This window comes from Lactuca serriola, chromosome 1, assembly GCF_051521515.1.
Source record: "Lactuca serriola cultivar US96UC23 chromosome 1, Lser_US96UC23_V15, whole genome shotgun sequence".
Classification (NCBI taxonomy): domain Eukaryota; kingdom Viridiplantae; phylum Streptophyta; class Magnoliopsida; order Asterales; family Asteraceae; genus Lactuca; species Lactuca serriola.
The window spans coordinates 79,393,553-79,413,092 of record NC_136408.1 but is presented as its reverse complement, the minus strand read 5'-3'; the positions used below and the strand labels follow the sequence as shown (position 1 = coordinate 79,413,092).

The 19,540-nt window shown below is 34.2% G+C and overlaps 2 protein-coding genes across 2 annotated transcripts; both read right to left on the bottom strand.

The window, feature by feature from the left end:
* Positions 1-4,509: 4,509 nt before the first annotated feature.
* LOC145057622 (uncharacterized) lies at positions 4,510-5,241 on the bottom strand. Its single transcript, XM_079005494.1, has one exon. It carries the CDS (start codon positions 5,239-5,241, stop codon positions 4,510-4,512), a length of 732 nt encoding a protein of 243 aa, XP_078861620.1.
* Positions 5,242-5,356: 115 nt separating this feature from the next.
* Positions 5,357-6,619, bottom strand: LOC145057612 (uncharacterized). Its single transcript, XM_079005483.1, has 2 exons — positions 5,669-6,619; positions 5,357-5,587 (listed from the first exon to the last, which is right to left on the bottom strand). The coding sequence occupies exons 1-2, from the start codon at positions 6,617-6,619 to the stop codon at positions 5,357-5,359; spliced, it is 1,182 nt and encodes a 393-aa protein (XP_078861609.1).
* Between the last annotated feature and the right edge of the window lie 12,921 nt (positions 6,620-19,540).

The following is a 19,540-nucleotide window of genomic DNA, read 5'->3' as shown; positions in this document are numbered from 1 at the left end:
ATTTCTTTGTTTTGGGTTAAGGACCATTGGGGTCCGAGGCGGGTTCGGGTGTGTAGCTCTAGATGAATAAGACCTGTGGTCAAGGCCCATTTGATAATGGCAATACAGGTGGGACCTGGTAGATACCATTGACTCATGGTTTTGGATTTTGAGTTGCAAGATCGATTGTATGGTCGGTGTGTGACTAGGAGGGGCTTATAGGCTGGGTGGCCTTGTTATTTGGACTCTTGGGGACCTGGTGGTTGGACCATGTACAAGACTGGTAGTCACAGCGATGGTTGGGAACTTTCATATCTTGGTCCAAAGAGGGTTTGTCGTAAATTAGGAGGTTTGGGGTGAAATATAAGCTCAGATATGTGGATCTCGGGTTTTTATGAAAAGGAAAATAGAGAAATTGAGAGGTTTTTTTTTTGGAAAATGAGAGGAAGTTTAGGGTCTTTGTCATCTTCATGAAGAACCCATAGACTAAACGTCATTGTTATATTTGCTTTATACAAATACACATATGGCTTGTTTTGTATAGGCTGTCATAAATTAAATTTTGGTAAAAATGTTTTCTAGAGATCTTTTAAATTTGGTTTATAGACTCGGATTAATAGACTTTTTAGTTCATAAATTTATATGTTTAGATTCTTCAAGAGTTTATACTTTATATTGGTTTATATTTATGAGTTTAATTTTCAGAATAATATGTAACACAAGTTTCTTAAAATCAAATGTATGATTTATTGATAACAAAATACCAGAAATTAGACGATATAACACTTGTATTTAATCACAAAACCTAATATCATAAAATAATCTTTGCTATGTTTTGTTTTGGTATATCACATTATATATCATATTAGTAATTAGAATATGGGCGATCGTCATCGATCTAGATTGAGTTGTTTTTTTCAAAGTAAAATTAGTTTATAATAGGAAAAGAAACGTCATATCAAATCTACGTTGACAATTTGATAATTTATGGAAAATTTTGAACGGACTAAATGTACAAAATTTTAATATTGAGGGGTTGAAATAATATATTTTAAAAGTACTGCGACATGTCATGTTATTTAAAGTCACTCAAATAATCCAAAGCATCTTACGTAATCAAAGTCAAAAGTCTGTACTTCCAACAACTACACCGTACGGGAAACAAGTTAATTTGCCCCTAAACTTCATGTTAAAGAATTTTGAATCCTCCATTTTTTTTTTTCTTTTTCAATCTTGGAAGTATTAAAAAAAAAGAGAGAAATTAAATAATCCAACTATTTTTTGATGAATTTATGAAAAAAATAACCCTTATAAATATTATTCTTCAAAATAATTTCGAATGGGCCATTCAAAGTCTATTTCGACTGCATGTCTAGGCCAACCCATCAAATACTTTCTGAAATGTCTATTCCGGACTAAAACAATTTATTCCGGATTTTGAATTACAAAACCATTTTCTAGATTTTATTCCGACACTTCCGGATTTTGATTTACAAACTCATTCCGATACATTCTGGACACTACTACACATTTCAGAGTTTAGATATGGAAGACGATCATGATGACTTGGTTGTTTTACGGGTAACTCTTTTAATCTTACACTTTTAGTAGTCTAATTTTAAGATTTTTGTTATAAGTAACATTTTCCGGAATACGAAGAACATGTTCGAAATGTGTAGAACATGTTTTGAACTTGCAATACACGTTAAAATTACATGCGGACCAATGCAAGCGGTTTCTAATATTTAATGACATATGATTACTTCTATAATTTTTAATATATATATATATATATATATATATATATATATATATATATATATATATATAGTTTATGTTTATTTATAATTTTATAATTTTGTTAGCAGGATAATAGACTTATACAGAAGTTGGAGTCAACAACAAATGAGAGCCGTGCTAAATGTTGGACTTTTAGTTTGGCATGGATTGAGTCCTGATTTACTTACCACATATGTTCACATGACACCTTACGTAACACCATTACCCCAACACTCGTCTAACCATAAGCCTCGACAAAAGAACGCATGAACATATGTTGCGAAAGGTTCAAATGCTTTTGACCCACCGACACAAGTGGGAAAACTAGAATATGGACGTATATGAAATACAGGTGAAGATAAGATGGGTCCCATATTGATACGAATATATACATCATTACTTATATGTTATACAAGGACCAACCATGTATAATTTGTTCATTACCTCATATATTTTTCATCTCTTCATCTTCGTTTCAATCTGTCTGTGTGAGAGGAATGAATTAGGTTTTGTAAGAGTTAGTTTATATATGTGCTCTATTTCTTTAATCTGTAGGATGAAATCAACTTATGTTTATGCTCATATTTTACCATAAAACTTTTATGAAGCACGTATGGTAATTTCCAAATAGTTATTAGCCATAGAATTTGTTACATTTGTGATTTTAGAAATAATATATTTTATTAAGAAATTATGTTAACATTAACTTTATTCTTGTTATGTAACATAGCAGAAAATATAAAATATTGATATTCAAGAATTTTGATTGTTTCACAGATCGTGTGTATTCACTTTCACTGTTGATATTTATCCCCAGCAATCCATGGTTAATAAGAAATCCAACTTAGGACAATCTATGAATATCACTCTAACGCTTAGTTCCCGAGTTTAACAAAAAAAAAGTCAAATGAGAAAAGAAGAGAAATGAAATGAAAACAAAATTCTATTTTGTGTTCCCGAGTTGTAGAGAAGTGGAAGGAAAATTAATCATTTTGTTTTTTCTTTCCAAATCCTTTCAAATCGGAAAGAAACTTAGGAGAGAAAATGATCATTCAATTTTCCTCTACTTCCTACCATTTTCTTACTTTAATGAAACTCAGAAACACCAACTTCTTTTATTTTCTTCTCATTTCATTTCTTTTCTCTTATTAAATTGAACTTGGGAACGGGGTGTAAGTTTTACGCACAAGAACATAGAGCATGTTTATGACAAGTATATTAGTTGTTAATTTTCATGAGAATTCCAAAGTAGGTTTATATATATATATATATATATATATATATATATATATATATATATATATATATATATATATATATATATATATATCCTCTATCAGAAAATAAGATAAATACAATGAAATTTATGGATTCTGTATTTGACGACATTTCTCTGAAAACTATACAGATAATTGTCGTAGGTATCTTGGGTTATTAGCGACTTCAGCTGTCACACAATATGAGTTCTCCCCGATCAGACCTAAAACTTGTTTAATTCTTCTAAGACAAAACTGCAAATTTGGTCCTTGTGGTTTGCCAAAACCTTTGGATGGGGTCCAAAAAGTTTCCAGCTTGCACCAAAGGTCCAAAATCAAGGTTTTCATGGGTTTTTAGTCCATTCCGTCATTGTCCGTTTGTTTGGAGCCGTTAGTGTCATCACGTGCCCTCCATGTGAGGGCATTTTGGTCATTTTAGGTCCTTATTTTAAATAATATCATATTTCTCCTTTATATACATACTCATACGTAATCCCCTTCTTCTTCTTCGTTTTTATTTACAGAGAAGCAGGAAAAAGGGCTTCTTCTTCGTCTCTCAAAGGGATTCTTCTTCTTCGTCTCTCATCTACTTCTACTGCTACGAGATTCAAAAATGGTGCTCTGCTTCTGTGGGAACGTTACTGTTGTGCGAACCTCATGGACCTCACGAAACCCTTGTCGTCGTTTCTATGCATGCCCTAAAATGGTAAGCAAACTCATATTAGGTTATGATATTTCGGTAGTTATGCAATAACTCTTCTACTTTAATGTATTCTTGTAGGGATCCAGATGCGGATTTTTAGGGTGGTTCGATTCCCCTATGTGTCAAAGATCAACTGTTATCATACCAGGACTGTTGAGAACAATGAATAGGTATGAGGTTGAAGTGGGTCAGCTGAAGATGTGTTTGCTTGTCTCGTGGGTTTTGTTTCTGTTGTTTGTGCTGTTTTTGAAATAGGAATTAGAAGTTAGGGCTTTTTTGTTGGTAATAACCACTTAAAAATGTTGTCTTTTGGTGCTAGAAGGTTTAATTGGGGTTTATATATGTTGTAAGTGTTGTCTTTTGGATCATTGTATATGTAATGCTTTTATGACAATGGGAAGTGTAATGGTTTTATCCTTTTATGAATATGAAATTATAAAGGTTTGATCTTGACATGATATGCAAGTGTAATGGTTTTTCTCTACGCTTGAATATGCAATTGTAATGGTTTTACATGCATACATTAAGTACATTGCCATAACATCTTCATGCTTTCACAGTACAACATAAACAAATAACAAACAACATTACCAAAAGGGGACCATAACAGATAAATGCCAAAACACAATCATTACAAACAAAGGGCATTAAAGTACATTATCAAAACATTGGAGTACATTGTTCCATAAAAGGGCATCAAAGTATATTATCAAAATGGAACCAAAAAAAGGCAACAAAGTACCAACTAAAGTGCATTAACAAGTCTTCACAAACATAAAAAGTACTTAAACATCAATTCCCATCTTTGGCCTTGCAGATCCTTGCATTGTGACCCTTTTGCTTACACTTACTACATGTCACAGTCAAAAACTTCCTGCTCAGTGATTGAGTTTCATTATCATTTTGACTTTGACTGTGTGCTTGCTTCTTACGTTGCTGGATTTCAATCCTTTCCTCTGCTGTAATCCTTCTTTTCTTTTTTGGCCTGCCTATAGCTTTGTTGTGTGGTGGAGGCACAAGAGTTGTTGGGCAGTCACTCTTAGGCCACATGGCTCTACCTTTGATAGGCTCCACCTTGAAGGAGTACATCTCTTTCCATGTATCAATCCAATACACCTTATGCACATAGGTGTAGAGTTCTCCCACCTTTTCATTATTGCCTGCCATTTCATTTAGGCTTGCAATTGCATGCTTGCAAGGAATTCCAGTAAGCTCCCACTTTCTACAACTACACTCCCTTTTCTCCATGTCCACCACATGTTGATCATTCCATGGACCTTTAACCTGATACTTTTGTCCCCCATTCCATCGTGCATGATACTTACTAGCTAGTGTTGTGTTTGCTTCCAAAATCCTAGTACCAGTTGGAGTTAATGGACCTTGACACTTGTTTAACACCTTCATCACATTGCATACTCTCTTCATAAGGTACTCTCTGATGAACTCTAAACAGCTGATAATGGGTTTGTCTCTCCCTTTAACAAGTTTGCTATTGAACATTTCACAAAGGTTATTCAATAACATGTTTGAAATTGCCCTTCCTAATAGTTCATTAACAAAACAACAGTTAGTGTATATCTATACTATAATAAAAAATAAGACAACAAATTGAGAAAATACCTGAAAAATGACTTCTAGCCTAATGATGTGGAGGGATTTTCAAGAGCCACTGATATGCTTCTATGTCATAATTCCTTAGCTCTACCATTACAGCTTCAAACTCTGGTATGGTGGTGGCTGTAGCACACCTCCAAAAATACTCCTTGTACTCTATAGTCTTAAATAACTTCCTCATGTTCTGGTATATGTGTCTAATACAGAGCCTGTGTTCTGCATTAGGGAACAATTGTTCTATGGCTGGTAGAAGACCCTGTTTTCACCAAAACAAAATAAGTCATTAGCATTAGTCTGTAATGAACCTAGTATGCAATATTAAATGTAACTATAGTACCTTCTGTCTATCACTGATAAAGGTAAAGTTGGAATTTGAATACAAGTCAAGATCTTCTGCAAGACACTGAAGAAACCATTTCCAACTTGAAGTGTTTTCACTTTCAACAACAGCATATGCCAATGGGTAGGTTCCATTGTTGGAATCAACACCAACTGCACTTAGTATTTGACCTGGGAAAGGTCCCTTCATGAAGGCTTCATCTAAGCCTAAAAATTCTCTCAAACCTGCCTTAAATCCTTTCTTCAAAGGACCTAAACACACATATATCCTTCTGAATTGCCTAGTTGGGGATGAAACCACAGGTTCAGAAACCACATCAATCTTTACAGTTGTACCTTCATTTGTCTTTTGTAGCTCTAGTACATAGTCTCTCAAAGCTGCATATTGCTTTACGTAATCCCCTGCAACATTTTTAGTGACTAATGCTTTTGCCCTAAATGTTTTCTCTTCTGAAATACTAACTCCATAAGTTGATTGGAGTTGCTCTTGTAAGGCACGAACAGGCAGTCCAAGATTAGCTTCAATCTGATCCATAATACGTTTGGAAAGAAATGTTGTTGTGCAAGATCTGATTTTTCGTGTTTGGAGGCAGATGTGTTTCTGATTATAGGTCTTAATAAACCAGTAGTCTTGTTCACTTGACCTAGATGCATGAAGTTTCCATGTGCATTTAACTTTATCTGAGTTTACATCTTTACCCTTTACCTTTTTCCCAGAGGTAGGTCCACCTACCCCACTTGCATTTAAAACTACAGTTCCATCACAAACAGCTGTTAATCTACTCTTGTCGTTTTTTGTGAATGAGATATTCCTCTTTGTCTCTAAAGCATGCAGGTTAATTTTATCTTTCAATTCTTTCTTGGCTTTATATTTCTGCCCAATATGAAAAGCTACCTTGTGCACCTCACCAGCAGAACATAAGGTTTGTTTCCCCAGCTCTTTGATCATTTCTCTTCTTTCCTGTTATCCCCTGAGTCATCACTTAGTGAATCCCACTCGTCATTATCAGTTACCTCCAAACCCTCTTCTTCATCACTATCTTCATTTCTTTGACCACCCAAACTTTGACATCCATTGAACTCTACTTCTGTATCAATATTTAGATTGAAATCCTCCATGTCAACCTCAACATCATCAATTATGTTGTCCTCATCAATCATAAAGTCACTATCTTCATCTTCACTGTTTTGATTTTCAAACTAAATGTCATCGGACTCCTCTTGTCTCCACTCATCATTGAAAGGAATATTATCTTGGCCTTCAAACCCATTAAATGGGATGCTATCTTGGTCTTCAAACCCTTCAAAAGGTTGAAAGTTTGTCATTAACTCATCATCTATGTTGATGTTAGTTGAAAATTCATTGACTCCTTGAGGATCATTATCCATGACAACTCTATACCCCTCATCTGCAAATCCTTCTACACCCTCACCATTGGATTTGTTCATGTCAAGTTCTTCAATCATATCAATCTGTTTGTTTAACTCTTTTTCTGCATCAACTACAACAAATTCATCTGCAAATCCTTCTACACCCTTACCTTTATTAACTTCACCACTTGCCATTGTTTTTTCACCACCTTCCCAATCCAAGTTAAGCTTTCTAATACAAGACGATGCCCCTTTACTATGTTTCCAACCTTTAGACCTACTAAATTCAGGTGTTGCTGATTTGTATAAGGTTAATGCTAACCCTAAATCACCCTCACCAACATCAATTTGGATTGGAGTTACCACTTCATGAGCAACTACAGGTGATGATGGTCTAAGAGGACCCTGATTGTCCATGTCTTCTATTATAACCCTTCTTGGACCAGTTGGGGACATAAAATATGAAAGCAAGTCCGTTTGACCATGCTCTGTGTACACTTTAATCATTTTGTTATTATGGGTAACATACCGTGAGAGATTACGCACATCATCATTGTTACCTAATGCTCGGAGTCCAAAGTCAAATCCTTCATTAGGCAAATGGAAATGGTAATACATGATTTCAGTACCATCATACCCTAATTCTCTCATCATCAAGTCTAGTTCATGAACAGAAAATTCATCAATGTCGACAACATCAAAGTACCTTACTTGGCCATTAATATACCTGATATTTGGAAACTTTGTGAAACTCCCTCCGTGATGAAGTTCAATAGAGAATATGTTGGGGTAACCATCTTCAAAACAGAAAGAGACGATTGTTAGAGTTTTTCAAAGTTTGAAGCTTGATCATAAAATACAGAGTTTTTCTAAGTTTTTTCAAAGTTTGAATCTTACCATAAACTTCTTGAACGTTGACAATCTCTCCAACATTTCTAAGTCCCCACATTTGCAAAAGCATGAACACAAGCCAATTTTCAGATGATCGTTAGGGTTTTTGCGTTTGAATCCAAAGAGGTATGAGTAGAAGACGAAGGAGTGAGTATAGTCTGCAATCTTATTAATTGAAGTGGCGACAACGGAGGCTAGGACCTAAAATGACCAAAATGCCCTCACATGGAGGGCACGTGATGGCACTAACGGCTCCAAACAAACGGACAATGACGGAATGGACTAAAAACCCATGAAAACCTTGATTTTGGACCTTTGGTGCAAGCTGGAAACTTTTTGGACCCCGTCCAAAGGTTTTGACAAACCACAAGGACCAAATTTGCAGTTTTGTCTTCATCTAACTTCCTTATTATGATAATGTCTTCTCACTGCATTCCAAGTCCACCTTAAAGGGTACTTCCTCTTAGACCCTGCAAGGGTGTGGCCCTCTGACCTGTTTTTCGTTGTATGAGGTATAAAACTCTCATATATAATGTGATTTTGTATCACTTAACTTGTATTATATATCAATACTCATTTGATACTTGTGTTAATTCAAATTAAATGAAATGGTCATTAACATTAAAATCACCAACAACTCTATTAGGATTTATAATGGTTATTTGTTACAGTATTTTATTTTTTTAATTAATTTGCTATGGTTATAAATTATTCTTCTATAAATTTGTACTTTGTAATACAAAAAAAAAGACCTTCGGATTTTTAAATAGCTCATCTTTGTTATTTTATGTTTCAGTGTCATCCTTATATATATATATATATATATATATATATATATATATATATATATATATATATATATATATAGGGCTAGGTTATTTTGTTTTTTACATTTATTGTATGCTAGAATGCACCAATAGAAATTTAGTAAATTAAATAATTATATAATTAAATAATTATAGATATTAAATGATTTCCATAATTATATATATTAAATGATATCCATAATTATAATTCTCTTTTTATGGAAACTAATTAAATCCGTCGTTAATGCCAACAATAACATTCTTTCAGAATGAATTTGCATCTAGGTTTTATATATGAGTTCGTACTTTGTTTCAAGACTCAATCACTTAAAATTCAATAAACTTGTATGGAATATGAAGAACAAGACTCATTCACTTAAAATTCAAGACTCATTCTTCTAGATATGAATTTATTCTAAAAGAATATTAATGTTGACATTAATTACGAATTTAATTAGTTTCCATAAAAATGAGTTATAAGTATGGATAGCATTTAATATACATATAATTAACACTAAATTCCTATTGGTGCATTCTAACACACAATAAATGTGAAAAACATTTATATATATATATATATATATATATATATATATATATATATATATATATATATATATATATATATATATATATATTAAAGCGCATGGAAGGAAACTTTTCATGCTTATAATTTTAACATTATATTTTTATTAGTTATTAAATTTGGGCGATCGTAATATAGATCAAATTTTTGGTTGTTTTCAGAATAAAAATTAGTTTGTAATATGAAAAGAAACATCGTAGCAAATCTAACTTGATAAACTATCATCTATTAACCATTTTATGAACGGACCAAAATTGATGTATTTAATATTGTGGGGTTGAAAATAATATTATTTTAAGGTAATGGGGCTGTGTCATGCATATGAATAAGTCAACCGAAAAATCCAAAGCATCTTACGTAATTCACGCATTCACGTATCAAAGTCAAAGTCTGTACTTCAACAACTGTAACCGTACAAAAAAACATTCGAATTCGCCCCTAAGATTCATGTTAATGACTTTATGGTCCTCATGTTCTGGTTTTTAACATTACAGTCCCTTATACAAAAACAAGTGTATGACTATAATTTTTGTATTTGTTCCTCAAAATAAGGTTGTATTTGTCTTCATCTTTTTAATATAAAATATATATTAAAGTATATGATGATATGATCTATTGATATTGAGATATTGTTCATTTCTATATAAATCGAACGTCTATTTGTAATATTTTTGTCACATTAAGACATAGGTTAGTTATTAAAGACATAATTTGTCTTAGTAAAAAAAAATAGGGGTGGAATTTTATGATTAATTAATATACATTCAAAGTATTATTTATTCATATACTTTAAAGACTATATTTTCATATACTAATCTCATTAATTAATAAATAATAATGCAGAAAGGTTCATAGCATCTTTTTACTTGCGATAAAAAGAGTGCAAAGAAAATAATTACTTGTGTCATTTTCAGATTTATTTTTTTTTTTCTATAATTTTATTATATTGTTTTGTTGATTATATATAGCCGTACAAAGTGGTTAAGGTGCGTGGTGATTTTGAATTCACATGCATATCTATGTTAAACTATAATATGCATGCAGTACTACTTGGTCACAAAGTTAAAAGATATGGACCTCCGTACTAAAATAGTTTTAAAATAATATTATCGATATATAAAAATAGATATAGATGATATCAAACAAACAACATGATCTTATCTTATGTAAGGTAAAATAAACAATGACGTTAATATTATAAAAGTTCTATCAATAATCTACAATATCAATCAACGTTTTTTCGATTAAGAGTCGTTCACTTATAATATCAAACAAACAGGACATGGTAACAGATAATATTTTAGGACTGAGGCAAGGTCGTGGGAGCTTTCCTGTTCTGTTTAGCTTTATTGACATCTCTAATTCCATACCAATAATAGTAGACAAGAAAACCATGGTATACATAAGATTCAGAAACAAAGACAACAAAGAGTGGTATTTTTAATTAATATAATTATCAATTAGATTAATGTTATTTAGATATTAATCATTGTTTTTCAAAGTAATGTAATCTTTTATTTAATATTGATTTTAAATATTATTATTGTTAATTACTTAATTATTTTAAAAACAATTTATTTTGTTAATTTTTAATTATTTAGAAAAAAATGGGCGTATATTTTTTTCGGTTCTTTTTTAATAGAATAAATAAATATATTTTGATTGATCTATAATGTTTAACAACATATGTAACATAAATATAAAAAATTATGTTATCTTGGAAGTCAGAAAAGTTGTACAGTAAAAATAACAAATTAAAAATCATTTAAATAATGAAAATTATAGTTTAAAATCAAATTTTGATTTAAACCATATTATATGGAGACATCTTTATATTGATTTATTTATACAAAACCCAAAAATGATTAATACGGATTTACTTATTTATTTATTTATTTATTTTTAAAGTATAAATAGATCATATGGGAGCTTTTTAAATCTCGTTAATAAAATATATATTTGTTTTATTATCAAGTTTATTTTTACTACCATCGATTAGCAACCACGAAGCCTATTTAATATCGAGCAGATAAATACAAATTAAACCCTTCGACTCCGGGCTCCAGAGTCCAGCCCACCTCCAGGCCCATAATAGTAATGGTCCAAGTTGTGCCATATTTGGCTCAAAGAATGTCAAAAAGTCTGGTAGGATCTCAAACTCGTAGGGCCCCGATCTCATATGAGGGATATTTGTTAAAATAATCGAGAACAGGGGTAGGGGTAGGAGCAAGGTTAACCCCCTTTTTAATTTCGGAGGCAAGGATTAGGGGTGAGAGAAAACCGAACCAACTAAAGAAAAACCGACAAAACCGCAATAAACCGAAACCGATGCAAAAAACCAATGGTGCGAATTTAATTTTTGCAAAAACAGAAGGTCAACGGTACGGTGCGGTTTCTATCCTAAAAACCGGTCCACCAAAACCGAACCGCACCGCAAGCGTGTATAGTAATAAATCAATCAATGTATATTATATACATGCTATTTAAAATAGTTATAAATGATAATATATTTATTATATGTTTATTTTGTGTTTGTATAAGACTATATGGGGTGCAAAAGAAATATTCTATTGTTAGCCAACGCACTAATCGATTACATGTAATAAGCTTGTAACAAATTAAGTCAAAATCAACCAACCTTCAATTATTATAATTAGTTTGTGAGAGTGATCACAAGTTGTATTTTAAGCGATTTACAATTTTTGATTATGTAATTTTGTTTTGAGCTGAAAATGAATGTATTAAAAAAAACAGCACAATACAAGCTTATATGCACATGGTTTTCAGTTCTTACAGTTTTAAAAAACCGCACCAAAAACATAAAAAAAAAACTGCACCAAATTCTTAACACGGTCTAAAAACCGAAACTGCACCGATACAAACCGAAACCGCATTTAAAAACCGAAAAATCGAACCATTGCAAAATCGCACCCAACGGTTTTATGAATGCAAAAACCGCACTATGCAGTTTGCGGTTCGGTTTGGTTTGAAAACCGCACCAAACCGCACCATGCTTACCCCTAGCAAGGATAGATACAGAGATAGGCAGTCCCGTCCCGAACCTCCAATGGGGGACCCATTAATATATTATATATATTTATATATTATTATTCTATAAATATAATGAATAATAGCAATAATTTTGAGTTTCTAAAAGTCAAAAAAACATGATTTTAATTTGTTAGTATAACGTTTTTGAGATGTGATAACATTTTTGTTTTTAACATTTAAAATTATGTTATAAATAACTATTTTTAACCCAAAAATAGTTTTTTTAAACCCAAAAAAACTTCTTTTAGTCCAATAAAAAGATATCTCAAAATCAATCAGATGCAGGAAAATGGGGGCGGGGACGGGGGGTAATCCAGGAATTCGGGGGGCGGGGGTGGGGAGGCTGGAAATTTCAGAGATGGTGGATGGGGCGAATGAATTGAGAAATTTCAAGGGTGGGGGCACCCGATTCCGTTTGTCCTTATTGACATCCATATTCATCATTCTTTTTGCATGCCATTACCATTAGAATACCGATCATAAATGTACAAATATATTGGAGATGAGCTAGAAAATTATCCAAATTGAAGCGAAAATCTCAAAGTTCACAACAAACCTTCAACCTCTTCTTTCTTTCAATGTACTTAGGTGGTGCGTAGTATGCACTAATCAAATACATGATTTAAATAACAAAGGGCATTTGCTCTAACAATATTAACAATATTAAGGTGTTCGGAAATGCATTTGGTCTGACAAATCTTGAAAAAAAGACATTTATTCTAATAGTATTAAGGTGTTCGAAAATACATTTGGTCTAACAAATCATGAAATTTAAATGCTATATAGCTTATAGATAAAAGAAGCACAAAAAATAGTCCCAAAAATGGCAGCCATTTAATTAAAATGCTTCCCCGTTATGGCTAAAAAATAATTAGAATGGAAAAGATATTTCAGAAAATGACATATCTTTCATCTTGTTGTAATTTTATTTAGCATGATTGTTCTGCATTTTGATTTATTTCTATAAACAAGTTCAATTATTGATATTAGAAAAAAAAAAAAAAAAAAAAGTTAGGAGTATTATTTAAATGGTGTTTGTGTTAGCCATTTAAAAAAAAAAAAATTTAACTGAAGCGAATTAAAAAAAAAAAAAAAAAAAAAAAAAAAAAAAAAAAAAAAACAACATGTTTATCTGATTTTCATTCCATTTGAGATGATGTTTATTTCATTCCTTGATGAAATAATCTATTATAGTTAAAAACATGTTCTAAAAGGCTAGAAGGCATTCATGTAACACCGGCAAATTTATACAAAGCACACCCATTTTTAGAATATGCGACAATCATGTGTACTTTCAAATCAACTAGAACAAGAAGTTATCATAAGATCATTTACAATGCATATTACCCCAAAGATCAAGTCGAGTATTACAATATTATTACAACAAAATACAAAACTATACAAATATTGCAGGCTTTACTCCTTTCAGGGTTGGTAAGTCTGGAAGGCATGTCAATAAACAACAGGTAAGCTATGAAATCTTAGTGAGTAATCTTTAAGTTACAAGCAATGATATCAATAACAAAATATCGTGAAAATGTTTTAATAACTACGTATGTGTACTTCCATAAGCCTTTTAATAATGATTTAAACTAGTGGCTCTTGTCATTTACAATCTCCATAAACAATTCACTAATGGCTCTTGTCATTTAGACTCGCCATAAAAATCACTAACGGTTCTTGTAATTTAGAATCACCAGAAACAATCACCAACGTGTAACATCATGCTTTCCCTCATTTTCTATTTCAAGTTCGTGGGCCGGAAGTCGACTGTGTAAAGGCTTTGGGCCTTAAGGAGGTAATGTTTAGACCTTTTGGAAGAAGGCAATGATGGTTATGAGATCAATACCTCTGAATCGTGTTTTGGGCCAAAGGGTAAAACGGGAAAAGTCATAGGTCGGGTTCTTGTATGAAATATGGATTTTTGTTCAAGAAGTTTTTAGTCCAAGATATTTAGATAATATTGTAGAGCTCTTCAATACCTTTCTATGAATATAAAGATCGGCGAAATCGGAGTTGAAACGAAGAAGTTATGATTGTTTGAAGTTATGAGGATTTTGGGCTTAGTCTAGTATGTTGGGCATAAATTGAGTACGTTGGGCGTAAATTGAGTATGTTGGACATACGCGATCAGTGCCTAACCTTATTTTTGTGGTTTGAGCCCTATTTAAGCTCCTTAACATCCCCACACCCATTTCATTCTCAACCCCCACCTCTCCAACACCCTCCCTTGAAACCCTAACCCTAGTTTGAGCATTGTGAGCAAAAAGAAGGTGGTTTTAAGTGCTTTGGAGTGTTCTTGGTGCACCTTGGAGAAGAATGGACTCATTGAAGAAGTGTTGGTTGCATTGAAGTTTGTATATCTAGACCATGTTCACCTTGATCTTTCTTTTGGAGGTATAAAGCTTGAATCTTGATGCATTTGTTAGATCTAGCTAGTTTTGGATCTTATGAACTTTTGGTCACTTTAGTGCATAAAGTTTAGATCTTGAAAGTTTGTGTAACGTCCCAAAAATAAGACCCAAAAATTTCATTTTTAATTTAATAAAACAGTAATCCAAAACATTGTCATACAACCAAGATAGACCAAAGTATATTGCTACATCACAAAATATCAGAGTAAGTCACAAAATGCAGAATAAAGTAGTGTATGCTCTGCAATCATCCCGGGCTCTTCCATTTCGAACCAGAAGTACCTGAAACATAAACTGAAAACCGTAAGCACAAAGCTTAGTGAGTTCCACAAAATACCCCATACCATACATAATAAACACATATAGGTCCCCCTCCCTACATCGGACCCCGCCCGGCATCGAGCCCCGCTCGGTTTACAGATCTATCAATCACCAGGCCCCGCTTGACATCAGGACCCACCCGATACACATATAAGCATATAAACATATAATCATACCAACACATGCGATAATCACAAAGATAATAGCATACAATATAGTCATCAGGCCTCACCCGACATCGAACCCCGCTCGGTATACATACCAATCCATACACCTGCAAGAGTTACGCAGACACCTAACATTCGAACATAATAAACCATGGGTTAACATTGGTGCCTTTAACCCGCTAAACACAGTGAGGAAACTCACCTCATACTGCGGAATCTCACAGATAAATCTCTGGCTGCTGGTCCGACAATCCCCGCGCTATCATCATAAAATAACATCCAATTAATAATTGGATCCCGACTCACACTAAGAGTCTAAACTAGGGTAAAAGACCATTTTACCCTTTACCTAACTTGGCCCAAGGACAAAGCCCAAACCAACTATTCAAAAAGGTCCAATTCCAAAAATGGTCACACAGAGCCCAAATATGGCCCAATCTTCCAAATTGGCTCAAACCCCTTCGTGGGCCTTCAACCAAAAGAATCCAACATAATGTCATCAGCCTAAAATAGAAATATGATGGCCCAACAAGGATCTAATCTCCTAACGTCCAAATATAGGCCCAAAACCAAGAAGCCCAAAATCTAAAGCCCACCTGCTAAGTACGGGGGGCGTACTCAGCTCGTACGCTTATCATACTCCCTATGGGCTAGTACATGCAGTGTACCAGCTTGGTACGTGCAACGTACTCCCCAGTTGACCATCCCACTTCATTAAGCACTTAATTCATTAACACTTGAAGCCAAACTCTCAAATTTGATTCCTTAGGATGACTTTTCAAGTAAAGTTGGAAACTTTACATACATTCATGTCTTAATGGGGATTAAGAGCTCAAAAAAGACTTATCCAAGGTCTTAACACATGCATGATCCACGATTTATCATAAAGTTTGCATTTTTATGAATAAGGGGACCAAAAGAAACCTAGATCTAACACCATAACTTCTGGAGCGAGTCAAGAAGCTAATCAACCACTCCAAGGACTCAAAAAATATAAAATAACAACATAACTAGATCTAGCATCATGGATCATCAAGATGTGAGTTTTTTACCTCAAAAAACTTGCAAATGATGAGTTAACCCTGGATCTTCAAGCTTAAGACACTTATCCAAATGGTCCTCTTCTTCTTCTCCTTCACAAATCAGTAACAAACACTCTTTAAGGCTCAAAACTCACAAACACACACTATGGTTTAGATTTATGGACAAAGGAGGGTGGAGGCTGGCTAAACATTACCAAATGAGGCTATCATAAGGTTTATATAGGGTGCAAACCATAAAAATTAGGGTTTAATTAATCTTCACGTACGCCATGCGTACTCCACGTACACCAAGCGTGCGTGGATTAAATCCATGATCAACTTCAGGCTAGTACGCTAAGTGTACCACCCTGTATGCCCCACGTACTAGCTTAAGGACCAAATTTGCAAACTTTTCAGAATAAAGAGGTTAAATACAGAACTTACCAAATTCAAGTGTTGCACTTTGTGATTTTGTTATGGATAAAGTTGGAAACTTTATCCATCTAAACATCATTTTGATTCAGATCCAAAGGTTGGAAACTTTGACTTAATGGATTAAGTTGAAAAAGATGAACTTTTGTTCCCTTTGAGACTTAACGACTAGATCTTGTTTGTTAGGACCATTCTAATGGATAAAGTTGGAAACTTTATCCATTATGAAGCTATTAGGAACCATAAAAATGTGATTTTGGTCCTTCTGTCCTTTCCATGTAAGAATTGTGATGTCTTAATGGATTAATAAGTTAGGGTTTTAGCTTTTGGACCTTCCATAGCCATGGAAAGTCATAAAGGTGGAAACTTTATGACTTAAGACAATGTTTTGAGGCTAGATTTGAGTTTGGGTGAAAAGTCCTTAAGGGATTAAGTGCTTAATGAAGGAGTGGGATCAGGCTGCGTACGTTGGGCGTACTCAACTGCCTTAGACTTTGACTTTTGTTGACTTTCGTTGACCGTTGATGTTTTGACCAAGTTTAACCTTAGGTCAAACTTGAGGATTTTTGGGCTATTAATTAATATTTTATCTAGTTCTAGTGTTAGTGTATTCGCGGGAGCAAGCAGTACAGAAGGGAGCATATTGCAGTGTTTTGAAGGTTCTTCGATCACTATATCGTGGGTCGATGGCACCAATGTCGACCCATTAGTTTTAGTTATCTTTAGTAGAGGGATGTCATAGGAACTATATATAGTCATGTATGATAGGTTAAGGACTTTTGATCTAGGCTTTCTTGCATGTTCCTTGTTTGGTTGTGGCTCTAGAGTACGATCACATGTCCGGGTGTCTATCTCACCTCTAAGTATATACGGTTATGCATTCCTTGTATTTTTGGTATTTGCTATGTTGCTATGTTGTAGTGAACTGTTAGATCTGTATCCTGGTATATAGGATGTTGATATGTTGTAGTAATCTATTAGATTTGTATCCTGGTATATAGGATGTTACTATGCAGTAGTGATCTATAGATTTGTATGTTTACCTGTACTTGTTGGTTATCATCTAGTGGAGTGCCCTACGGATTGTATGTGATTATGTAGGATAGCATGAGAACTCTTAATCTAGGCTTTATTGTTTGTTCTGTGTTTAGTTATGGCTCTAGAGTAAGATCATCTGTTCGGGTGGCTATCCCACCTCTGGTTACTTATGGTTACACATTTCATAGAGGATAGCTAGTAGCGGAACAGTGTATAGTGTGAGTACTAGTAGGCGGTAGTGAGCTGTATGATTGTTTTTTCTTGTATTATTTGCCTACTTGATATTGATTGTTTATATGTCAACATATATAGTAGTTGGTTAAGATGGTCCTGCTTTATGTTGTAGGCCAAGATACCAGGTGCGGTCCGGCTGTAAGTCGTAGGCACGAGGCTCAAGAAGAGAGGTTGGGTTGAGGCAGTAGGCCAACAAACCCTAGGTATTCCATCCCGATGGCTGAGTGGACACAATGCATGCTTTTATGTTTATCATATGGGGTATTTTGGGGGATACTCACTAAGCTTTGTGTTTAATCAATTGTTTATTGTTTCAGGTATCATCGGTCGTCATGGGAAGGTGAAAGGGTGAGTGTACACATTCATCAGCAACAATGAAGATTTCGAGCTTTAATATTACTGTGATTTTAATAAATGCATTTGGAATAAACGATTTTCTTCAAAAATGGATTTATAAATAGGAAGCTCTACTTAAATAAAATGAAAAAAAATTATTGTGAAAATGGGTTACAAGACCCTAAATGATATGATTGAGAGGGCCCATGAGCGGGAGATGGAGTTGGAGCTTCGGTTGAAGCGCAAGCCAAAGCAGGTGCAAGTCGTTGTGGGTCAGGCCAAGAAGCCTAGGGTTTCTGATTCGCATTCTAGGGGACAGCAGGGCCGAGGTCGTTGTAGCAAGTGCAACAAGCAACATAGTGGGGTGTGTCAGTCAGTGGGTTCCGGTTGTTACAGGTGTAGGCAGACTGGTTATATGAGTATGAATTGCCCCCGGAGTGCACTAATTTGCTTCCATTGTAATGAGATTGTCCATAAAAATGTTATTGCTCAAGATTTTCATGGGGAGATGTTGCGGCCCTTGCGTTAGCCATATTGAGGAGTATTGATGGCCGCATGGGCAAGGTGGAGACTCCTAAGGTGAAGAGCAGGGTATTTCAGTTGACCACTGATGATGTTCGTACAGCACCAGATATGGTTACAGTTATGTGTCAAGTCTCTATCTTTTATTACTTTCTTTATTTCCTACTCATATATATGCTTGATTCTGTGTAGGTACCTTTTTGGTCAATTGCTTGACCGCTCATGTTCTGTTTGATTCAGGGCTACCCGATCCTTTGTATCTCTAGAGCACAATAAGAAGTTTTGCGATGCCCCCGGGACTTTGGATTTCCCACTAGAGGTTGAGATTGCAGATTACAGTACCATGAGTGCTTCGAGGGTTTTCCGTGGGTGTGTCCTAAATCTCTTTTGCGAGAAGTTCTCTATCGATTTGGTGCTGATTCCCTTGATAGGATCGAAGATTATCATTGGGGTGGATTGGCTGGGCCCCAATGGGACCATGATTGATTGGGAGCGACAATTTGTGAGATTTCAAACCCCAAGTGGGGGACAACTGGTTATTCGTAGCAAGATAGCTTCGCATGGGACATCTCTCTGTTCAGATGCGAGGGCCAGAAGATATTTGCAGCAGGGTTGTTCTTGGTTCATAGCTTATGTTACATACACTCGAGTTGTAGAAACGATGGATTTTAGTGGGGTG

Bases quoted from the DNA above. Each gene is read 5' to 3' on its own strand.
- LOC145057622 (XM_079005494.1), bottom strand. From the start codon at position 5,241: ATGTTATTGAATAACCTTTGTGAAATGTTCAATAGCAAACTTGTTAAA.
- LOC145057612 (XM_079005483.1), bottom strand. From the start codon at position 6,619: ATGATCAAAGAGCTGGGGAAACAAACCTTATGTTCTGCTGGTGAGGTG. The intron at 5,588-5,668 runs GTACTATAGTTA...TGGTGAAAACAG, and splicing joins TTATCAGTGATAGACAGAAG to GGTCTTCTACCAGCCATAGA.